Here is a 23,403-nt window from a genome sequence, read left to right as displayed (position 1 = left end):
GGTTCAATTCCCGATCAGTCCATCTTGAAATTTCTCCTGTCTTACAGCTACTAGTTCAACACGAATATATGAAGTGTATGGGTACACAGACGAAGGCTCTGTGCAGGGGTCACTTCAGCACGAGACGAGGTCTACTGCTTCTACTGCGTCAGACGATAATTCGGCCTCCAAGAGGCGCCGGAACTTCACCGTCTCGACCACCAGTGTGTACGCTGACGAAGTCGAAAGACGCTAGCTTTTTTGTTCAGGCGCGTACACGTGTCGCTTGCCGACGGTTGTACAACAGAAGGAAAGCGCGCCAGAGTGAGTTACCAAAGAAAGGCTGCTAGGATAGTTCTGACAAGAACGCACAGGTCTATCGTAATTTGTTTGTCTGTGCTCTCGTTTCTCCCTTCACTGTCAGGAGAAAAGCTACGCTGCTTTATATGAGGGTCGAGACGTCATTGCTCGGAGTGAGACAGGGAGTGGGAAGACAATCGGCTTTGCCTTGCCCCTTATGGAGCGGGAGTACAGGGATACTCTTGCGGACGTTGCTTCCCCTGACGGTATTTCCGTGCAAAGGAAGTCCAGTACTATACAATCGTCTGCTTTCTACGAGCAACCAAGAATCCTTATTCTTGAGCCGACCAGTAAGCTCGTTCCTTGCGAGAGTGCCAGGCGACTGCAGAAATGTCATCTCTAGATACCAACTGGATATAGTTTGCTACATATGAACATTCTCGAGTGGTATGCCCGGTGCCGCTCTTTCAAAGCAGGGGCTAGCTCTGTGTCTGCCTGTCAGAATAAAGATGATGCGGACACGTTACGAGAAGGACTACACCCCGAGGTCATCTTCGTGAAGCGTCATTCCAGCTGTCGTTTTTCCTTTCTCTATCCTGTTTCGTGATGGAGCAGCTCATCCATGTGTACTGGCTCGCTGCACTCATACTAGATTCGAGGTGACCCTCTTCGGAGATGCACTCGGCAGGCTCTGGTGGCTGGATATGCTTGTTATCTCGGTGGGAGCTCTTTTCTGTCTTCGGATATCATCTTGATCTTCTGATGCTTATGCACCCAGATTGTTTGTGCTAACCCGCAGTTACAGAGCGTTCCGTGAAAGGTTGAAGCCGAACGTGCTATGGCTACCAGAGCATATTATGGACACGTGGATTTCAAGCGGCAGGTGAAGCCCCGCTGTACTATATAGGTATAAAATCATGTGTACGTAGGAGTCTTCAACAGTATTCACCCGTGTACCTGTCCATTCAGGAGAACTTGCTCGCCAAGTTGCAGAGGAGGTTGCTCACTTGGGTGAGTCTTTGAACCTTACCTCCTTCTGTGTCTACGGCGGTATTCCGATTGAGAGTCAGTTACGGCGTCTTAAACGAGAAAAACAGCGGGCAAAAGGGTTTGCTGGAGAACGTACTCCCTCGTCTGGAAGCAAGTCAGAAGCGAACAGAACTGGACACTACTACACCGTAGAGGGATCTAAATCTGTAAGGAGTGGGAGACTTGACGTTCTTATAGCGACGCCTGGCAGACTCATCGATCTGATGGGGCTCAATGAAGACAAGGATGTCATCCAAACTGAAATTACGTAAGCATCCTTTTCTTGCGTCCATGCACGTTCTTGTTCAAAGCTAGAACTTCATAATGGTGGTATGGAGCCTTCCTCCACCCGAGGACGCGTGGTGGCATGACTCTGCATTTAGGACTGAGCATGGGCTGGCTGGTTCGGGGGTAGCCTGTAAGACCTGAGCAGGGCTTTCCTCGTATTACTGCAACACCATATAGGGGGCACCCAGTCCACTAACGAGGTCGGGAGTGGTTGATGAGTTCTTGTGTGCGTCCTCTACGGCAAGCTCGCCCATTACTCTGGAGTAGTGGGCGAGTTTGGGACGACTACTATACAGATAATGGGAAGCTGGGTCCACGGACAAGTTTGTAGCGCTCACTTCGTTTCACAGTCTGTCGCCTACACACGTCTGCTCATATGTTGTTCACTCGTAGAAGCAGGTATGTGTCTACATGGAAAGAGAGACAAAGCTTACTACACGTGTTTTTCCTCCTCATCTTCTGTGTCTGCACAAGTTTTACTTGTCACGCGAAAAAGAGGAACATGAACTCTCAGACGCCGTGTCTTTCTCCACAGTGGTTCCATACCATTAGTTTCCATCCAGACGACGCGCACACAAAAGTACAGGCAGTATGGTGTACTGACTATCGGCTGATACATGAGTATCATGCCCCTGTACTAAGCAGTGCTCTGTTGGTGTGTATCGCCAAAGGTGGCTAAGGCTTCCTCTTCTGATTCACGACTGTGGCCCTAATACAACCTGTGCACCTTCTGAACTCGCCAGGGCCGAGCTCCGTCCTGTGTATCGGCGTGGCTTGTAGACAAACAACAACACACATATATACCTCTAGTGTTGGACATGGAGTCTCCCTGGTGAGATTTTTTTTTTCTCCTCAGTCTCTCGTCTGTTCGGCATGTTGTGCTCGATGAGGCCGATGAGATGCTTAAGCTCGGGTTTGCTGAAGATGTGGAGAAAATACTCAAAGCCATTCTCCGGCCTGGAGATAATAGACCTACGAGAGCTCAGATGGTCCTTTTCTCTGCGACTACTCCACCATGGGTTGAAGAAGTAGCTTCGGCTTACCTCCAAAATCCCTTTCACGTTGATGTCTTAGCAGAACGCAAACTAAGGTAGGGATCGCCGACCATTCAAGATCTGCTCGCGCCCGTTATTTCAGAACTGTGAGAAGCACCCCGTACTAATGTGCAATCCCCTACGCGCAAGCACGTGGGAGCGAGAGTGGTTGCGGGGGTGCCTTTGATAAGCGCAGGCAGTGTAGCGCGGTACAACGGGGAGAAAGTAGTTGACAGGCATCGTATTCGCCGGGCAGCCAGAACCGCACGTCGTTTTCTTGGTTTTTCATCGAAAGAAGACATCTTTCATCCTATGTGATTCCTGTGTTTGACTATGGCTTCACATGTATTCGGAGCGCATCGTTTCAGTTCAGATGCAATTCACAGTTCACGCGGTGGGGGCGTACTTGAGGCAATATGAATTCCTCGCTAGCGAATTCCTCGCTTGAATTTGCTTGTTTAAGACTTCAGCTGCCTTCTCGGCTGTCCGGCAATCAATCTTTCTTTGATACAGAACATCAAGCACAGTCCAACATCTAGCGGTCCGTCTTCCGGATCTTCCTACTGTCGGCGGAGGGGGAAGAAGCTCATTCTCTTCTCGTTCATCATCACGTTCGTCCTCGAAGGGATCTCGAGGAAGTAGTTCGATTGCATCTGTCGCTGGTCCACTTCTGCAAGATCTTGTACTAGCTGAGTCGGAAAGCGGAAAGCAAGCAATCGTGTTCGTCCCAACCAAGGCGGATGCCGACGGCTTGGCGAATTCGGGAGGCCTGGGAGGAGGTGGGGTGGATACTGCCGTTCTACACGGCGATATTGGGCAAGAAACTAGACAGGCTGTCATGGAGGGATTTCGTAAAGGTAGGAGCTCGAGTTCTCAAAAGGAAGACTGTAGTCATACATTTCACTCAGGAAGACAGCAGAACAACAGATTTATAAGGAGTATCTAGATCTCAATCTCTGTCAAATGAACATCTTATGCTTTTCATCGAAAGAGAAGTTGTCCAACAGCTTACGAAGTGCACGAAAGTTAAGGCATTTTCCGTTACCGAACTCAAGTTGGAGACCAAGCGTTCCGTAGTTGGTGTTCCTTTCTTCCATCTGCACTAGAGCTAGTAGCCGTGTTAATTCCATCGGTATCTTACTCCGTCCAGTTCAGGCCGTTGTAAGCCGGTCCACGCGGTAACTAATCACAAGCGAGACGAGGCGGAAACGTACAGAGTCTCGTGACCAGCTAGGACGCTATAGAAGCCGCTTTTCTGCCCGTCCTCGCAAAACCCTTCATTGATCAAGCTTGCGAGACCCCGCTAAGAGAATAATACGCACTGACTCGGCGCAGATGACGGAGTCTACACGGCTGCTTGAAAGTACTCGACTGTATTTGCATGTGTGCGTGGGCACTCACCGACTTGTCGGTAAGATTACCTGGGTGCTTCTCTGTGAAAAAAAAACAAACTGAATGCATTCAGGGAGGTATAAACTACTTGTTGCCACAGACGTAGCAGCTCGAGGTCTTGACATCGACACCGTCGACCTGGTGAGAGGACTGTCGGGTACTTAAAGATCGAATTTCTGCAAATAGGCCTAAGATTATCAATGATGACATAAATACTAACAAACTCTTCTACGAAAGACCAGATACTCATACGTAACAGATATCTCAACGCACAGCCTCATCTCGAATTGTACAACATACCCTTTCTAGTAGTAGTCGGCTCGCTCAGGAGCGCGGGCGTCCGTAGGTTTAGTGCTACGTACGTCTACTAGAGGGCTGCAACGTGTGCTTTTTTTTTGCGCGTTCGCTCTGTCTGCGTTGCTCTGGTTGCCGGCAATACGGCATGCTGCTCCGTGTCCCTCCGTGGAGAGAATCAGCGCTCCCTATGTCTCGTATACTTTCGCGTAGTTTGGTGTTCGACCCGATAAATGGCTAAGCCAGAGGTCCGCCGGCCTGAGCGCACCGTACGGCGACTTCGCACGTCTCTGTCGCGGCACAGTGGCCCCTGGAATCCTGTGTATTTATCCTGAAGGCGCCACTCCCAGCAAACATGCTACCCAAGTGACAAGGATTACTCATTCCCTCTCTCTGCCCCTTATAATCAATCAACTCTGGCACAATCGAAAGGCAGTTGGGAGGTGATCGATGTAGCTAGGCAAGAACTTTCAATGCTCCTTGGTCTAGTGCTAAGGTGCTGTCTGTTCGGGGTAACTCAATACTGACAATACGGTGCCTGCATGTGTATACTTTATAGATGTGGAACCATTTTCAAATAAGCAGCGAGATATCGCCGGTGCTGAAGAATATGGCATGAGTACAACACTGCCTGTGGCAGAGAGGCTGGCTGTCAAGCGGGGCTGTCATGTCGCATCACCGTATGTTCGAGTCTCCATGCTTCTGCGGAGAGCGTTCAAACAGAGGGCTCTCACCGAATTGATGTAGAGGAGGCACTTACAGACAGGTGAAAACATTTTTCCGTTTCTCTCTTTCTCTTTCCCAGGTGATTCATTGTGGTGTACCGGGAGATGCCGACACATACATTCACCGCAGCGGTAGAACTGGGAGGGCCGGACGGGCTGGCAAATCTATAGTCCTTGTTACGCCCCAAGAAACTCGAGACCTCGAGCGTCTGGAGCAGTCCTGTGGCTTCAAGTACGTCCCCTGCTAACACCCGTCTATGAGTGGAAGGTAGTCACTTGAAAATAGTGTCCAAGCTCGTTTCTCGAGTTCTTTTGTTTTGATGCGCGAGGATTCCTGCGCATGCACTTACTTCCTGCAGTGTTGTCGGAAACCTCCCCGCCAACGTCGTGGCACTCTTCAGCATATAGCTTAAACGTTACACATGGCTGTATATGTATCGCGTTCTTCACTTTTCACGCAGGTGTAATGGTGAGCTGGCATCGTATCGTTTCGCCTATGTGCGGGTACAGTGCCTTTGCCTGGCGACGGTTTGCATCAGCGCCTGTTAAGCATAGAAGTACTCCACTCTCTACAGTCGTGCCTGAGATGACAACATGGCCTAACTGTTTTCGACGTGTATCTTTTCAGACAAGAGAGCCTCTTATAGATTCTCGTGGTGCAGCACACTTCGCTTTGTTTCTGTCACTTCCCGTGTGCTTTCTCTTCAGATTCAAATTCGTTCCGCTTCCGTCTGCGGCCTCGGTCCTGCGATCCCGGGTAAAGAGTCGCATCCTTCACCGACGCTAGTTTCGTGTATTCTTGCCACGGCCATTTCGTTTACATACTCCCGTGCACCCAGTGGTTCTCTGTACTGTCGTGAGGGCCACTCTCGATCCACCCAAAGCGCAGCGCCACTCCTTATCTAGTGGCTTTGTATCCTTCAAGTCCGTAACGAAAACTACGCGTTGGTCTGCTTGTGAGACTTGTTGTCTTTCTAGGTTATTTGTACATACTTGTACATACTGGTACATACAGGTACAGTTAAGTACACGGAGGTACATGTGGAGCCCGTTGCGCGAGGGTTCCCTGCAGTCGGAACTCGATTACTACCGAACGTAGTGTACAAGATCTTCCTCTCAGCTTAACTGTCCGTTCTCGTCGTAAGCGGCACCCCGAGATCGGAACTCTGGGGGGCAGTATTGCGCCAGCCACATTCGCGCTTCGGGTTGCTGCGAGGTACACTACCAACTGGTAGTGCGAGCACCAGATTTTCTGTTTGCTCCTCTCTTCTACATGGCAGCTCGGACACGAGATAAGAATCTCAGTTCTTCGATCCGACTGCAAAGGTTAGTTCTGTTTTTCTGAGGGGACTGGAGGGCGCTCGTGAGCGTCTTCAGAATCAGCCAGGCTTGTGACTGAGCTTATGCCATAGTGAGCTTGATTCCTTTAGGCCGACTCGGCCAGCCGGCTGCTCGACGTCGTCTCCCCTGCAGTTTTACCGACGTTCCGTTCCACCGCTCAAGACCTTTTGCGCAGGGCGAAAATGTACGGAGTTTCTTCAACAGATGTCCTTGCCAGGGCACTCGCCGTGGCTGCTAACGCGAAGGTACTCCAACAGTAAAAAGCCTGGAGTGCATGCTTTTTTCCATACCGGGACATATACGTATATCTCTGTGCCTTAGAACCGGAGCTCACGCGCGTCGGCTGCATGCGTCACGTTGTCTAAGGCGTTTTGGTTTCATGTGTAAGGGTGCTCTGAGTCGGTCGTCCTGCATATACCCATAGAGGTTGGATACATTTCTCTGTCTCCTTTTCGGATACTCCGTCCTTAGAGAAAACAGAGAACTTCAGTGCAGTTGCAATCAGGTGCCATCATCGCCCTCGCCACCATTTGGTTGCCTTCTGTCATGTTCTGTCTGCGGAGATCACTTTCAGAGTATCTTCTCACACGAGTGTTGTTACCCCAGGGACGTATCTACGTACAAGAGAACGCGTGCATAGTCACGTCCCCATCTTTTAGGTAAAATCATAGTGAAGCCACCAGAAGGAAGTACTTTCCTGCATGAGGTGACACTTTTTCGCAATATCCAAGCCGCTGGATGTAGCGGTTTCGCACCGGCAGTACACACATTGGGGTTAGGCCAAACCAAGCTTCTGAATGCTTGAAGCACAAGAAAAATGTGTTGCGCAGTGTGAGTGAACACGGAATCATATCCATGTATTACGGCATACAACCGCACGCCGGATTAGGTGCGAGCCGCTTAAGTTTACGCATGTACTTCTTTGGTTTCTTGGCGAGTTTTGTGTTAGTTCCCAAGTCGAGTCTAGCAAGCACACTGAGGACAGTGCTGTTGTCAGACTCGACCTTTACCAGGTCACCTTCACAGAACTGCACTCTCTTGCGAGGGACCCGTGGACTGTCTAAACTTACTGTTGAACCCAGTGAATATTTTGGTATGTACCGGCTTTGCATCTTCTGATAGCCGATAAGTACAGGCGAGGCAAGCGCATGTCCGCCGGGGAAACGGCAGTTTTTACGGGTGAACTTGCAGTTGTGTGGCGTGTCTTCGCTCTCGCAAATCGGGGTCCATTGTGGTGTGTAAAGTTCCCGTCTATGCGCGTGGGGCCAACTGTTGTTGTCGAGTTTGGGCTTCTGTGTGAATTGTGCTGTAGAGGGTTCCGGAACGATCGTTGCTCACGTCCATGTCTGGTCTCCGGACTCTGGCGTTCACGAATCTTCAGCGACCATGGAAGTCCTCCAGCGACGTGTACTACTGGTCGGTGCTGCTGACGAGAGTAAAGATACTGTCCATCCAAACTGCTTCGTAGTGGTAGAGAAACCGTATTACTATCGGCAGCGCACGGGGCAGTCTCACACGTTGTGGGGATCTGTGCACGTAGGTAGGGTGCATAGTACATCTCCACTCGCGTTCAACGGTTTATGGCTTCGCGCGGGTACGCAGCTGTGATATCATGTAGATGGTGGCATAGATGGATAGACAGAGGTCCGGACCTACTCCCAGGAGTAAGTCGGCCGACTGCCGAGAGTTCATGAATGACTGGCATATCTGTAGGGAGCTTGATCTGTGTAGAAGGTTAGCTTGTGTTGTCTCTGTTGCCACAACGTTCTTCACACGGACTCAGTGCTTGGTGGCACTTCCGCGCTCAAAGGATGCTTAAATGTATAGCCAAGGGTGCAGCAGGTCGCTACATACCGCCCCTGGAGTACAGTGTCTCTACGCAAGACTGCTCACATAAAATGAAGCTAATACACCGGTGCGTTTCCAGTAGATTCTCGTTTCCCCTCTGGAGTTATGAATGTGCCGATGGCGCACATGTGAGATCCACGCTTTCTCGTCTCTTTGAACGGGCTCAAGGTGCTTTGGAGTGATGTGGGCAACAGAACACACTACGGTTTTCTCCTTCGTCCTGAGCAGCCTTTGATTGGAACTCCGTAGAGTGTCGTGTGCGCGTCTGCATTTACATCTTTTTTGCATTATTGTGCCCCGCCCGTGGGCCTCGAATGGCAACGGAGCCCGTGAGGCCTCTCCTCTAATGCCCGAAGACGTGAAACGTGCTTGCGCTGAAGTGTCATCCAAATCCGGCTTGAAGTTAGCTGGCGTCTTCACAGAGAGGTTGCAAGATGCTTGCATCCCGCTCGACCGAGGATGGATTCGTCGTGTAAAGCGAGGCCAAAAGTGTGTCTCCGTACGACTTTCTAGCGGGCTCACGTTAAGCATTTACCAGGAGGTAGTCCTTGACATCCTTGCTTTCTTGCACTGGTTCTGCGCCATGCCAGGCTGGCAGGTAGAGGACTCGTGTCCCTTTATCGTCTTAATATCTTGTCTGTAGGATCCGGCTGGTATCCGAGAACGTGGACATTCAGCTTCCCTCTCCCCTTGGTGACATCCGGCGGAGCAACGCAGATCGGAAGTAAGTGAAAGAACGGGCTGCCTGAACAAAAGGGGCCAACAGGGTGAGTGATTTGTATTGCAACCGGATTACTCGAGTACAGGTGTCGAGCGTTCGTTGGTACAGTAAGCTGTAGGCAGAGTTGAGTGTACGCCCTCGTGGATTTCCTCCCTTCTAGGTACGTACAAAGTCAGTTCTAATAGATAAACACGCGTATCTTCGTACATGTGAAAATGCAGATGCATCGTAGTGTTTGGTAGCTCTCGTTCACTTTTGGTTGGATGAGCATCAACAGAAGACGCAACTTTCACCCTACTGTTTCTTGCTCCCAGCAACATGGATCCACACGAAGAAAGTCGGCGACCGACTGTCTGCGTTACAAGCCAGTCTAACACAAGCTCTGCATTCTTTTCGATCAGCAGGCCTGTTATGCTACGGAACTCACAGTCCCACTGTCGGCCTTTTCTCCTAGGCGTCCTTTAGACTTGTCTTTGTCGTGGATCTCTTCTGAGCGTTCGATATTGCTACGTTTGTGGTAGCATGCTTCCTCTCACTGTCGCTCACAGAATCTCTTACTTCGATCTCCCAGTTGAACTCGCAGATGAGTTTCTGACAGCCTTTGAGAAGAGAGGCAGGGTAAGCTTTGATTGAGTACGTATCCTACTTGCATCTGTTGTGTGGGTCGGACAGCGTACAGTATGATGGAGTTTCATAACCCTACACTTTAGCGGGCACGGTATGACTTAAGACGTCCGTAGACCAAATCCGAAGTGGTCACACCCTCCATGAAATAGATAAAGGAGAGAAAGGAACACGGAGGGGGGCCACCGAGCTCTCACCAGCCCGCCACCTGAGAACATGCAACCACAGCGCCTTCAAGACATTGCGGGACGGTTTGAGCCGTTCAGGTGTTCGCTTTCCGGACACTGTCAATCTTTCTGAGACCTTTCGGCTTGCTGCTGCCCATCAGAGGCGCTGGAGTTGTCAGCTTTGTTTGAGTTGTTTCTCCTTTCGTTGACGTCACACTCCGTCTAGCGTAGTTCGGTGGCATTTATCAGAGTCTGTAGCTTCCGAAGACTTCATTAGCTCCTGTACGTAGTGCTGCACTCATTGGTACTGTTGTGAGACCAACATTCGCTCTCGTTTTACTCCTGCCTTTTAGACATAAGACCGCACACGAAGTGGCCCGACGGCAGGCGCACTTGATAGGAAAAAGCTCCGGAACACTTGAGCTGTACCTGTAACTGCGCGACGTCGGGAACTCCGTCAAGGGAGGGGGTGGATCAGTCAAAGAGATGCATATGAGATACAAAGGGAAATATAGTCTTCCTGAGTGAGGGCGCCACTCGGAGTGCGAAGTGGCGACTGCGGAAACTTGTCACGCTTGCACTGGCCGACTTCCAGTTGAGTCTCTGTCTTGTGCAAAGCAGTCAGGGCTTCCCTTGTAGTTGCCGTCCCTTCTCACGGTGTCTGTCTCTCCTTTCTCCTGGAGCGAAATACGATGGAAACTTTTTCCACTGTCGGCAAGCGTTGCCATGGGAGTTTTGTGGCTTGTCCGTGAAGACCGTCTAATGCGAAAGATCATAAGGGACAGTGCTGTCCCTCGCGATGGGTTTCGGACGTGCTCAGCGATCTGCGTCATTGCAGTTCGGCGCACTTTTACTTTCAGGCAGACCATCGAGACGAGATTCGGATTGACAGACCGTCAGAGCTAGCGACTCCTCTCCTAACGGAAGACAGCGACGAAAGAGACTTGGCAGCCTTCTATGGCCGGGGAGAGTATCGCTCTAGAGGCAGTTCGGGTGAGTTCTCCTCGCTTCCTTTTTCGCCGTGATAAGGCCTTTCGCAGGGACCCTCGGGAGGTCGCTTCGTGCTACACCAGGTGGCGTAACAACCTGGTTAGAAAAGCGGGGGGACGCTCGTGGTAGCGTTCAATTTAAAAAACACACAGATGCAGGAACGCGCGCACGCTAAGTGCCCAGCTTGGGAAATACCAGTCCGCAGTGACTCTCTCAGTCTGCTGAAGTTGGCCGCCCACACAGCGAAAAACAGAGCCTCTAGCTTGCGTATAAGTGCGTGTTGACATTCCCGGACATATAGTATGCTGCGAGGCTCACCGAAGCTGCTCTTTTTTTTCTCAGGGAACTATAGGCCGCGTGCGGGAAGGTCTTGGTGGGACAATGAGCGGCACGAGGAGCGGCGCTTGAGTAGATCTGATCGGCGGTTCTCTGCCACACGGTAAGAAAGAGATGTGTAGTGATCGTCCGCAGTGTTTATTGCTTTGATGGATATGCAATTTACCGGTGGACAGTTTGGTGTGGGGAGCGGGGTATTTAGGCCGGTGAAATCCTACGAACAGACTCAACCGCCTCTACCGTGATGTGACAGCGCTCCCCTACAGCCTCAAGAAGTGCTTCGCTGACTGAATCCTCTTGTTGTATACGTTCTCGTGAGAAGCTGGAGTGTGGTAGAATGCAACTGAAGTAACACCGAAGTGAAACGACACTGTTGCTCGCGTCCCGATCTTCAGTAACCGCACCACCAGCAAGACTGTCGAAAGGGCTAGTGGCCCGATGATCCAGTGCTAGCCATGGGAATCGTGAGCTTTGGTGGGCTGTTCCTGTGTTGTGCGGCCATCAGGAGTGGCAGGCGCGGTAGCCTGAAAGATAAATCGGGCATGGGAAGAGTAGACTTCAGGAGGGAGAGGGAGAGCGGTCATCGACAAGCAGCTGGTGCCTGGCAGAATGATACAGGTTTCTGGGACACGTAGTTAACGCCTGTCATTCGGGTGTTATCCTTGCCCGTAACTCGAATCTGTTTGCAAGCGACCGAGCGGCTCCAGTCTTAGACGTTCTGTCGGTCTCGTCAGCAGTCACTCCGAACTTCTTTCGCCTTCCCGTTCTGCCTGAAGTATGTCGTAACTTAGTCGACGGCTCTCGAGCAGGCTTCAGAAGAACGACGAGACGAAGGCACGCCTATCTCTACGGTCGTGGTCAGTCCTAGGCAACCACGGCAACGGTAGAGAAGGGTCCCGTGACGAACTCAGGGCCCTAACTTCTAAATTCCGGAAGCCTGTCTACGTGGTGCGGGGTTAACTTTTCGGGAAGGCAAAGACGAGGGCAGGACATGCGGGGCCGAGGAAGATTTCGAATGATGATGGCAAAGCGATCAGGTGACCAGCACCAGGGAGCAGTGCCCTGTCCTGAAAGGTTGGCAGTTGGGTCGGTAGACGGGAAGACGGGGGCAAGCATCTCTCCAGCAACTGTCGAGATCTGAATCGAACTTACCCGCGGAGAAAAACCCTCTTTGATTTGAGAGTGTATAGGGGGTGTGGTTAGCTCTGTTAACTGTCCCTGCGCGTCCGAACCGCGTGCACGGAATGTGCTACCACCGCCCAACTGGCTGGCCACTGGCCGGTGTGACACTTTCGTGAAGTCGGACATTGGAAGGTCTCCTTAGACCGAAGCCTTCAAGAATGTTGTTATCCTTTAACCGCAGCCTTCTTACGTCGCGTCCAGCCGCGACCGCGTTAAGAACCTGCTGGGTTCGAAAGAAGCTAGTGAGCAAAGTGAGGGAGAGCGGCACCCATACTGCTGCTGGTTTCAGATCAGGTGACACCTGGCCGTCGTTACCGTGGAGTGAAACTGCAGGCCAAGCAGATGCTTTTTTCACTGCCAGGCCAAGTAACTTGAATATAAAGGACTATCACCGCAGTTCGGCTCATTGTAGTCGTGCGTTTCAGACAGAGTTGTCTGCTTCTGTGTCAGTCTTTTTTATCGTCTGTCTGGTGTTACCTCCTGGGCACGGTCTACCTTTGCTCTGTCGTCTTCCTTCCGTGAAAACTCAGGACCACCCAGGCTTGACTGCCATTCAGCCCGCAAACCGAGTTCAGGAAAAGCATTTTCATTGCCGTTGTAGTCAGCAGTCCTGTTGCACTACGACGATTAGATAGACGCCTGGCGCTTTTGTCTGGCTTCTTGACACCTGTATCTTCTATCACCTAACAGCGTCCTATAAGTCTTTTTGCGTTTCCGCCTTTGTCGCTGTGCATCTGGGCGAAAGTGGGCTGTCATGGCCTGTCCCTACACCCTTTTTCCGCTCTCGCCGGATACGCGGCACTGCTGCGGTACTGCTGTCCTGGGTGTTTGAAGACGACGGCCACCAAGCCGAGACCTGAGGACCTTCAGTGAGAGGCACTGCGTGCTCTATCGATTCGGAACTGAGGGCCCGTGAGGAGGCTCCCCGCATCTCACCGAAGAATCCTGGAATCTGTTACGGAAAGGTCGAAACCCCACTCACAGCAGAAACAAGATAGCCTCTTGTCTCGTTCTCTGCAGAGCAACCGCTACAGATGAGTGGAAGGTGAAGAGCAGTTGCAACACTGTGCTGTTGGTGGCTCGCCCTGTAGACTTGGCTGCGAGCGTCTTGTCCAAAGCAGACCAGGGCGACAGGCTCGTCCGTTTTGTTATGCGGCGAAGCGCTGGGCTTCCAAAGGCCCTGGGTTGGGCTAGCCGACGAGGCGGCAGGACGGCTCGTCGGCTTTATGACCAGCGTTCTTGAATGGAGCGACAGGTCCAGAAGGCCAGAGTCGTCATGTACCCTCAGACGCTGATTCTTTTGCTCGGTTGTACGCAACGAGAGACCGAGAGTATCTTTCTACGGTACAGCAAATAGACTGTCGGGAAGCGAAAAAAGCAAACAACCCGGCTATAGCTTCACTTCTTTTTACCTTTGCCTTTCTTGCCTTTCTTCCCTCGAGCGCTCTTCTTCATCGCGATGTACTCTTCCCGCTGTCGGAGACCTCTCCAGTACGCTTGCAAGAGGGTGGCCGCCGCGGACAGTCTTTGTAGACTAGTTTGGGAGATGGCTTGTCGTGCCTTCTCTATATTCTGCTCTTGTCGAATTCTCTCTGCTTCTTCATCGATCATTTGCACCGCGCCCTGCAGCTGTTCGACAAGGTCTTTATTCGCTTGGTTCTTCGCCTTGACCTCATTAATCTCTGCAGAGAGCCGAGCAGTCAAAAGCTGTCTGGATGCAGAGAAGGCCCCTCACAATCCTGCTGTAGTACCAGGTCGTATGCACATATATATACATATATATATATATGTAGACTACATTGAACTCGGAGGCCCTTTTATTCTCTGAGGACACGACATTTGTTGTACAGGCGGGCACCCGATGGCACCTGCGGATCTTTCGGCTGGAGTATGCACCTGTCGCAGGTGCCCCGGTGCATTTGGGCAGACTTACTGGCCTCTTTCTCGAACATTTCACGGTCGTATGCTTTGATAACTCGTTCGACGTCTTTCTCCGCGATCTTCTTCTTGCTTTTCAAAGTATCAGTTTCTTCCTTTCCACTAGCGAAAATCGCTGCGTTATGCTTCCGCTGTTGAGTAATCCGTGAACGGAGGTCGGTCGCGCGCATCTCAAAGTTTTGCGTATGTTCAGCTTCCCTCTTCCCGTACTGGTCGTATAACTGCGCAAGCCGCTGTTCTGTGAAGTCTAAGACGTCCTGCAGATCTGCTTTAAGTTTCACGATCATTTCAGATGACCGGCTAGACGCCTTTTCCCTTTCTGTTCGGAGAAAGGTGAGCTGTTTCTCCAGTTCAGCTCGGCGGAGAGACGCACATTTCTCTTGCTGAATGTACCGCTCAAGCAGCTCCTGTCTCGCACGCTCTTCCTCAACTGTCATTGTCATTCTCTTCACCATGACCTCCTGAGGGAGTGAAGGGAACAGCACACTTGCAAGGTGATCAGCCCCAAGTAGCAAGAAAACTAGTGTGTATGCCACCAACTCCGTCTGCGCAATTACTGGCTCGTCGGCTTTCACAGTCCTGTGTTCACCTGCATGTCGGCCAGAGCGTGAATGAGCTTCATGGAGTTGATAGGACGCGTCTCCTGAAACGCCCTCAGCTCCTGAACAACGTTGGGAATGAGGCACATCCGCCTGCAAATGTCCCGTGTATTCTTCTCGAGCTGCTCGGTTATCTCTTGGATATCTTCTGTGTCAAGCGTCACCATTGAACCTTCATTAGCACTGTTGCTGTTACCCTGATACAGTTCTTCCAGCCGGATCTGGTCAGCCAGCTTTCGCGCCAGCTCAGGGCCGAGCAGATTTGTCGCCTTGTCGCCCTCATCTCCTTGAAGACCCTCAAGCACCTGCGCCAGACACAAGGACCACGCCCGTTATGACCGTCCAAGAAACTACTCGCTGCCGGACACATACGGAAAGGTTTCCCAAGGTTTGTACCTGGCGGGTAACAACTGAAAGATAGGTGAGTTTCTCGGTAAGTTCCTCCATTATGGCGACAACGCGCTGTGCGTCGACGCTGATGGCCTTCCCCGATGCCATGGTGGATGGCACGTCCAGTGACCCCCGAACGGGATGGTGCTGCGGATGCCTGATGTACCCCGCTGGCGCAGATCCCTTGTCGTTCTGTTCAGTCGTCCGCGTTGCACGAAAAAGTAGCTAGCGAACTGGCACATCATGAATTGACTGTGGCACAGTAACACATTTCTCCTGTGTGAGAATAAGCACCAGACCGGCCACAGCAGCAGTCTCATAGAAAGAAAAGACTGGGGTTGCAATGCCCAGCTTCACAAGAAAATGGAAGAAGCTTCACAGCCGTGGACGTATCCGCTTTCCGGTTCCTCCCCAGGCGAAGCGCTAGAAAAGTGAAGTGTGGAGGTGTATGCCATCTGAGCACGCTTCATTTGAGGACACAGCATTCTTCGCACGAGCCAAACGCGCGAACTCCTTAGCTGCCACGGCACACTCTACGGAGAGGATCAGAACCGCAGCGCCATACACGCCAAGGATGCCTCCATCTTCCTGAGGACCTCCCCTCCTTGGACTACGTTGTCCGGCCAGAGAGAAATGTGGGTACAGGCAACTCTGTAGCCGTCACTGAAGAGAGGCGACGAAAACTGGTCAGCGCGAGGGGAACGCGCCGTTGTCTTGAATCCCGCGCTGCCCTCCTGGGGGGGAAGAGCGTTGAAACTGTCTCCGGACCGGCAATGGTGCGCCCACCTTGGAGGCACACTAGTTCGCCAGTGTTGGCATTCTAAATTCGCAGAAAACTAGAACCACAAACGACGGCCCCACTCTTACTAGTTGTGGTCAGCAAGAAGGAATTCGGCATGTTGGCGGTCAATGCTGCGCAATGTCACTGGCGACTCGCTAAGCTGCCCGTCCCAGCTCCAGCTAGCGGCCAGTCCGAAGCAGCCGCGGCGGTTGGGATCGGAATCGCCGTCTCGCGGCCGCAGCCGGGGGCCGGAAGCTGACTTGAAAATCCCGGCGCTCGAAATCCCCCTAAGAAGACGGAGAAGACAGTACGTTACGTCTTTTCAGTGTTGCGGGGCAAGGACTGTCGGCGAGTAGTGCCCCAAGTCTGCCTCTTTCGGCCGTAGCGCACAACAAAACAGAAGCTCGAAACAGCTGTCCCCGGCGCGGCTTCGGGCCTTTCCACGTCCGGCGGTCCGTGAAGCCTTAGTGACAACAGGGACACGAAACTGCGGGAATGGTGAATGGTGTGCTAACTGATTGTCAGGTAGGGTGATGGCACTTCACTTCCGACGGTCCGTGAAGCCTTAGTGACAATAGGGACACGAAAACTGCGGGAATGGGGTGTTAACTGATTGTAAGGTAGGTTCACGCGGCAGCACGAGCATTTCTCGCTCACAAGCGAACTGTGTTGTTCCCTTTCTTCCACTTAAGGTAAACGGAAGGCCGGCGACGACCGTGGAGTGTGCTCTTCCTGTTGTTCCACCCGGAGGTTCGCCCGTGCCGACGACCGACCGTGCAAGGCTCTTTGCTCCGTCAGGTGTGCGGACTCTAGAGCTACCAGAACCCGAGCTCAAGAAAGTCAGCCATAAACCTCCTAGTTCCGTGCGCGCGTGGAGCCGGGATCGCTGGCCTCCCCGAAGTGTAGCATCCGGACCTCGTAAGACAGTAGTAGTGCTTCACCGCGTCCTCGACTCACCTAGAAACTACTTCTTTATCGTTCCTCGCCTCCAAGCGGGGTCTTTTCCACGATCGCCTGAGATGGGGGAACTCTCGCGACTGTAGGGGTTGGGCGGACTACAGAGCTCCTGCCTCTGTCGACAACAGTTTCAGCTGGTGATTCATGCACACTGTAACACTTCATGAGATTAGCGGTGGGGTACAGTTGAGCCGGAAGCCGTCTGGCCATCGCCGCTCAGCACCAAAGCGCCCACTCAACGCCGCCGCTGTAAGAGTGAAGGCACATAACCTGTCGGATCCCTTACAAGTCACTCGCCCGTGGACGGTAACCTTTTGGAGCTTTGATCTCGTCGTCGCGTACTATGCTTTGGGAAGAGAAAGAGCGGGCTCTGCGCTTGCTCATGAATATCGGTATTTGCCCCGAAACCTGGTAAGTCGGCTCTGCTTTGCTAGTCAAGTCACTCCTCAGGTAGGGGTCAGAGCTGTATTCTGACACCTGTCTGCCTGTGCAGTTGCTACGCCGCATTAATCATCTTCCCGAGCTACCCTGTCAAGTGCTTGCCTTTCAACGCCTGTTGCTGGTGCACGTGTCTATTCACCGGCAACACACTAGAGCATCACTTTTTCCACATGAAAAAGAGAAACTTCCAGAGGCCGAAATAGACATCCCGGCCGTGCCGAAGCCATAGAAAAGTCTCATGCCCCGTGGCAGCCCGTACCTGTACCGCCACGACGAGGCAGGAATAGCTCACTACTTTAGCTGTGCAGCACAGACTGCAGTGATTAAGTCTTTTAGGGCACAGGTAGTTGTCCGGCTATAGCCCCCGCATACTCAACTCCCCAGGAATCTAGGGCGACCAAAAACACGTCCTCACATCCATTCCGGCCTTTTTCTCCCCTCTCACTATGAGTGCACGCGAAACCGACCGTCCTAGCGGTCACCGCCCGCGGCCGAGTGACCCGGGGACGGCCGGAGTCCCCCCGTAGCGGTTTCCACTCCGGAAGCACACAGGACCCACGCTCTGTTTTATACACTGACGTGTGTCCTTCCTTTGCTTGGAGGTGCGTGACGTTCACTCCAGGCTGCTGGGGCAGCACGACAGCCGTCGAGCACGCTTTGTCAGCACTAAGACTTCAACTGAGTCGACCACTGGGGTCTGACTCCGTTGATAATCCCTGCTGAACTGGGAAGCTGCACGCTATGGCAGCCGTCTTGTTCGACACAGTTCACCATCGATGTGCATTCTGTCCTGTTCGACCTTTTTCTGGCATCGGTACTGTAGTGATCGCACGGCTTAATACAGGCTCGCAAAGTCCGACCACACGCTCCTCGTACTAGCCTGTGCTGTCACCTGGTCTGCTTAGCTCGAACTTCGCCGGCCGTAAGAGATGACAGGCGATGAATAAGAGCCGGATAGCTACTCTATATACTGAGGGTACTCCAAGCAAGAATACGCCAGACCGAACGCAACAATACCTACTTCAGAGCTGCACGGCACCGTTGATAAATAGACGTCGGTGGAGCTAAAGTGTCGGAATGAACCTTCACTATCAGGCAAAGTTGAACAGGCCCACCGGAAGAGATGCAACGTCCGTGTTACCAAAAGAGATGTTCGCGAGTAGGTTCGACGGTTTCCTCACGCGTCCCATCGATGTGGGAGCGTACTGAAAGGACGTAGACCAAAAACACCTGAAGACTGGCTTTTCAGTATACAGCGGCTTGGCTGTGTGGCTACCCACGTACCCTCTCTTCCGACAGCCACAAGTAGTGTAGAAGGCCACGAACCCCAAGAGACAAGCACAGAGCTACTAACCGCGGAGGCCTGATCATGAGCACAAGTTAGTTCTTTTCATCGACTGTGTCTGTCGGTAGAAGACGCCAGTCACCTTTAAAAAAAACATATGATAGGACTTCGAGCCGAAAGTAAACAATGCCGAGGCTTTCGAGCGAAAGTTGAAATGTTTGCTACCGGCAACACCAAGTGAGGAAACGCCGTCAGTCATGGCTTGCCTATGAACGAAGTACCGACAGTGCCAGGACAGCTGGTGAAGCTCACACTGCTTCCTGGACCGTTTCATACACACACACATGCACCACTGGATTTTGTATCCCGCCCCAAACGAATACACCACTGACCCGATGAAGTATACATTGTGGCGAGGCTCGTTGAAGCAGATCCTGCTTTCTGACCGCGAACGTTTCCCCTAAGCAACGCTTTTCACACTTGAACTGAGAAAACATCCAGCCTCAGTTTTCAAGTTCGCGAGGATAGTATGTACCGATAGCAAACAGTCGGATAAATTGTACCTGACACAAGATGTCTCCGACAAGCTTCCTTATACACTCTACACAAGCAGCAGCCCCCCAAAAACGGAAGGGAAAGAATTCAGCCGACAATAATAGGATTGATAGGGGCGTCGGCGTTGTCTTTTTCAGAAGGAAAGCTGCCTTTTTCTTGGTCCCAGTGGCCTCTGCTTCGCTTATGATCTTCAAAATGCTGTTCATTCTTCGGTACAAACCCGCAAACCTTGCACCGTAGCCGGGGTTGTACGTACTTCTTTGGAAAGATAACAGCCGTTTCTATCACATACACCATCGGGACACCCCCCGGATTGTTGTGTGGGACTGACTGATACGCAACATGCTGCCCGCAGCCTGTGCATGCATGGAGATATTGAGTTTCGAGCCCCTTCAGCCTTTTTACTTTCACCGGTTCAGGAATTGGTTTCGTATGCAATTTGACAAGATTTTTATCAGGACAGAAAACTGGGGCGTTGTCTGTTCGCCGACGAGGTGGCGCCTCAATATCTGCATCCGTTATTAGGACGTGTGACGTACACCTTTTGCAATGGAAGACATGGAATTTCTCGTCCAGAAGGTACTTATTGGCGTTCGTGTAAATGCGATTGGCGTACCTCCTTCGACTCAAACGTAACTCACGCTCCAGCTCCGTCTCAAACCCTCCCTCTGGATTGATCACCCCCTCCCCCCGAAGTAATAAGATCCTTTTCCACCAGTTTTCGAAAGATAACTTTCTGATGTCCCTGACCGTCTTCTTGCTCCTCCTCCTTATGTCGATGTGTAGGGCTAGGACTTCTCTCTTCCTTCTTCTCTTCACGATCTTCTTCTTCTTCTGATGAGAAAGAAGAAGACCTTTTCTTCTTCTTCTGTTCGCCTCTCTCTTCTTCTTTTCCTCTTAGAGAAGATGGAGGAGAAGAAAGCTCTCCTCTTTCATTGCTACGAGCAGAGGAAGAAGAAGAAGAATAACTTCCTCCTTCAAGCGGAGAGACTTGTGACCTTCTACCTCCTTCTTCTTCTCCTCCTTCCTTGATCGTTGAGGTGTCGTTACACCCCAACTGCACTTCTCCATCTATCTGTTGAGAGAGCTTTCCTTTGTCTTCGCTTTCCCCCTCTCTAGGAGAAAAGAAAGGCTGTACGTGACTAGGAACTCCACCTCTCTCTTTCGCCCCCTCAGATGAGGTCGTCTCTCCTTTCCTTTTAACTACGACCACATCTGCCGTTGTTGCTGTAATATACGAGGAGGAGGAGGAAGAAGAGCAAGAAGAAGAAGAATCTAGGAGACTTCCTCCTGAAACATTTTCTCCTTGAGAAGAAGAAGAGAGAGATGCATATGTGGATACCCCCACCGCCGCGGCGGAAAGAGCGACCGTTCGATCAGGGAGATTCAAAAGACTTGACTGGGGAAGTAAAGGTAAAGATTGCGGAGAAGAATGAAGAGGAAGAGAAGAAGAAGAAGGATGGAGAGAGGATGAAGATGAAGAGATAGACAAGCCTGGGTCTTGTTCGAGATAGTTGCGGGGGATAATAGGAGAAGAAGAGATAGAGGGACTCTGCGAAGAAGAAAGAGATATAGGAGATGTCCTCAAAGATGAAGAGGAAGATGAAGAAGAGGAAGACGTAGACAGAATTGTCTCACCTGAAAAGCTTTCTTCTTCTTCTTTCTCTTTCTTGTCCATCAAGTTATCTCCTCCTCTGTAGTTGTCTCTCTCTTGATACACCTTCTCAGCTTCTTTCTTCTCTGTGTCGATCTCCACAACTCTCTCCTTTATCGTAGACACGCTTACCAAGGAAGAAGAAAAGAATCGAGCTTGTTCTCGCTCTCTCTCTTCTTCGCCTCCCTTCAACATCTTCTTCTCTTCTTCTCTCTCTACGCCTCCCGCTCTTCCTTCTCCTTCTTCTCTCCCTGTCTCGGACGAAGAAGAATTTGAAGAAGAAGATGATCGAGAAGCTTCTTTAACCCAAATCATTGCGAAGCCGTCAGATAAAGACACACACGAAATGTCTCTCCGATCTTTCTCCTCTTCATCCTTTTCTTTGTCCTCTCCTTCCTCTTCTTCTTCTCGGCCTTTTCCACTATTCTTCATCTCTTTCTTGAGCGAGCCATCAGCAGAAGACGGAGAAGAGAAAGAGCCTTGTTCTCCTTCTTCTTTCTTCTCTTGGTCCGATGAGCGTAGGAAAGGGAGAGAAGATGAAGATAACCCAGGGACTCCAACGGAAGAAGAAGAAAAGGCCTGAGCATCATTCATGAGAGAAAGATCGCATGCAGGGAGGCTTTCGAAGGACGTCCATCGACTGTGATCTGTCTTGCTACTAGAGTGCCGACTCTCCTGTCTCTTGTTTTCTTCTTCTTCTTCTTCTTTCTCGTGATCTAAGGAAGGTCGAGAAGAAGAATTAACAGAGAAGGATACGCCGTTGGGAAGCTGTGAAGAAGATGAAGACGCGAAAGAAGAAGAAGAGTCGATGTAGGAGGGGCCGTTCGTGTTGCCTGTCTTGCTCGATGCGAAAGAAGTCTTTTCTTTATTTCCTTCTTCTTCATCTCTTTGTCGGAGGTTATCTCTAGAGATATTCCACATTGCTAGCTCTTCTTCTTCCTCCTCTACTGTCATCTTATCTCTTTTCTTCTTCTTCTCTTCTGTTGCTTCCTTTTCTTCACTAGTTTCCTTTTCTCCTTGGAGTCTGTCTTTCGAGAGGAGAAGAGAGGAGGACGAGGAGGAGGAGGAGGAAGAAAAAGAAGAAGAGTCCATCTCCACTGGGTTTGAGAAAGAAAAGAAGGAGGAGGAAATCTCCTCAGCTACCAGAACTTCTGACGAACCTCCCTCTCTCTTCTCGTCTTCTCCCTCTCTCTCTTTCTCCTTCCTCTTTATCTCATTCTCTCCCTTCCTTTCTTCTTCTTCTTTCACGATCTGAGAGCCACCACCTCCTCCTTGAGACACGCTCGTAAACTTCTTCTCTTTTTCACTCTTCTTCTCCTTCTTCTCCAGCCCGTCTCCTACACAACCTGCAGAAGCAGAAGAAGAAAAAGAAAGACCTTTCTCTTCTTCTTCTTTTGCTTTATCTTGACGAGGAGGAGGAGGAGGATGTCGATGAACCGACACAGGGGGAATATCGAAGGGCGAGCAGGGAGAACAAGAATCGAAGAAATCTTCTTCTTCTTCTTTCTCTTTTCCTGTCTTTTCTGCGTTAGAAGAGGGAGGGCGAAGAATGGACGAGATCATCCTTATCGTAGAAGAAGAAGCGGAGTCGCTCTGCGAAGACGCGAGAGAAGGCAAGGAAGGGGAAGGGCACAAATCCACAGCCGCGCGCGAAAGAGAAGAAGAAGAGGAGGGATCTTCAAATAAACTCCACACATTCATCTTCTCCTCCTGACGAGTACAAGATGAGGAGGAAGAAGAAGAAAGAGAAGTATTCATCTTTCTCTCTGAGTGGTCCGCTTCTTCTTTTTCTTCTGGAGGAGAAGTCTTCTTGTCAGATCTATCGGCGTCATTTTCAGCTATCTTCTTCTCCGTGTCTCTCTTTTCCTTCTCGAGAGAACTAGAAGAAGAGATTTCTTCTTCTTCTTCTTCAAACATGATGAGAATGAGAAAGATGTGATCGACTAAGAGTGGAAGACTTTCAGAGAGATGAAGAGAGGAGAACAGGGGGGGAGCGAAGAAGAAGAAAGAAGGAATTGTCGACCAACCCTCTTCCTTCTTCTTCTTCTTCTTTCCTTTCTCTCTCTCTCTGGATGGAGTGAGAGGCGCCTGTCCAGAGAGACAGAAAGAAGAAAGAGAAGATAAAGAAGAAGAAGAAAGCCCATGTGCCCCCTTTCGCAAGATATTCACGGAGAGGAGAAAAGAGAATCCTCTAGAAGACGCTATCTAGATAAAGAATGGGGAAAGAAAGCAAAGAGGCAAGAAGAAAGAAACAGAAGATGAGAATAAGAAAGACATAAGAAAGATATAAACACATACCTTTCTATCCATCTAGAAATATCGGATAGTACACACTTACATAGAGTGTACATGTACATATATATATATATATATATACGTAAGTAGATATATACGTAAACTATATCTATATATCTATTTGTATATAAGCATATAAAGTTTGATTAGTGGAGTTCACCCACATAAGTATACATATATATACATATGAATGTGTATGTGTATACGTAAATGCATGTATATGTGTATATAGATGTGTATGCATGTGTGTATGTGCTC

General features: G+C 50.8%; 3 protein-coding genes across 3 annotated transcripts in view; 1 reads left to right on the top strand and 2 right to left on the bottom strand.

Moving 5' to 3' along the window:
• Nucleotides 1-13,314, top strand: part of CSUI_006607 (dead deah box helicase domain-containing protein) — a 20,152-nt gene extending 6,838 nt beyond the window's left edge. The window contains exons 5-18 of the mRNA XM_068066761.1: nucleotides 404-629; nucleotides 1,249-1,576; nucleotides 2,453-2,686; nucleotides 3,144-3,487; nucleotides 4,123-4,163; nucleotides 5,122-5,273; nucleotides 5,750-5,798; nucleotides 6,472-6,566; nucleotides 7,695-7,798; nucleotides 8,874-8,954; nucleotides 9,500-9,569; nucleotides 10,603-10,735; nucleotides 11,075-11,171; nucleotides 11,574-13,314. Coding sequence (XP_067921263.1) covers nucleotides 404-629; nucleotides 1,249-1,576; nucleotides 2,453-2,686; nucleotides 3,144-3,487; nucleotides 4,123-4,163; nucleotides 5,122-5,273; nucleotides 5,750-5,798; nucleotides 6,472-6,566; nucleotides 7,695-7,798; nucleotides 8,874-8,954; nucleotides 9,500-9,546 — 1,701 coding nt within the window. The 3' untranslated portion in view covers nucleotides 9,547-9,569; nucleotides 10,603-10,735; nucleotides 11,075-11,171; nucleotides 11,574-13,314. The remainder of the gene's footprint in view (nucleotides 1-403; nucleotides 630-1,248; nucleotides 1,577-2,452; nucleotides 2,687-3,143; nucleotides 3,488-4,122; nucleotides 4,164-5,121; nucleotides 5,274-5,749; nucleotides 5,799-6,471; nucleotides 6,567-7,694; nucleotides 7,799-8,873; nucleotides 8,955-9,499; nucleotides 9,570-10,602; nucleotides 10,736-11,074; nucleotides 11,172-11,573) is intronic.
• Nucleotides 13,315-13,432: 118 nt separating this feature from the next.
• CSUI_006606 (coiled-coil protein) lies at nucleotides 13,433-16,069 on the bottom strand. The gene is made up of 4 exons (XM_068066760.1): nucleotides 15,184-16,069; nucleotides 14,778-15,092; nucleotides 14,184-14,649; nucleotides 13,433-13,932 (listed from the first exon to the last, which is right to left on the bottom strand). The coding sequence occupies exons 1-4, from the start codon at nucleotides 15,283-15,285 to the stop codon at nucleotides 13,649-13,651; spliced, it is 1,167 nt and encodes a 388-aa protein (XP_067921262.1). The 5' UTR covers nucleotides 15,286-16,069; the 3' UTR covers nucleotides 13,433-13,648.
• Nucleotides 16,070-17,609: 1,540 nt separating this feature from the next.
• On the bottom strand, nucleotides 17,610-23,055 carry CSUI_006605 (uncharacterized protein). The gene has a single exon (XM_068066759.1). It carries the CDS (start codon nucleotides 22,765-22,767, stop codon nucleotides 19,852-19,854), a length of 2,916 nt encoding a protein of 971 aa, XP_067921261.1. The 5' UTR covers nucleotides 22,768-23,055; the 3' UTR covers nucleotides 17,610-19,851.
• Between the last annotated feature and the right edge of the window lie 348 nt (nucleotides 23,056-23,403).

This window comes from Cystoisospora suis (genome assembly GCF_002600585.1).
Source record: "Cystoisospora suis strain Wien I chromosome Unknown contig_3369, whole genome shotgun sequence".
NCBI lineage: Eukaryota > Apicomplexa > Conoidasida > Eucoccidiorida > Sarcocystidae > Cystoisospora > Cystoisospora suis.
Note: the sequence above shows the minus strand (reverse complement) of the source record. Positions and strands in the feature narration are given on the sequence as shown.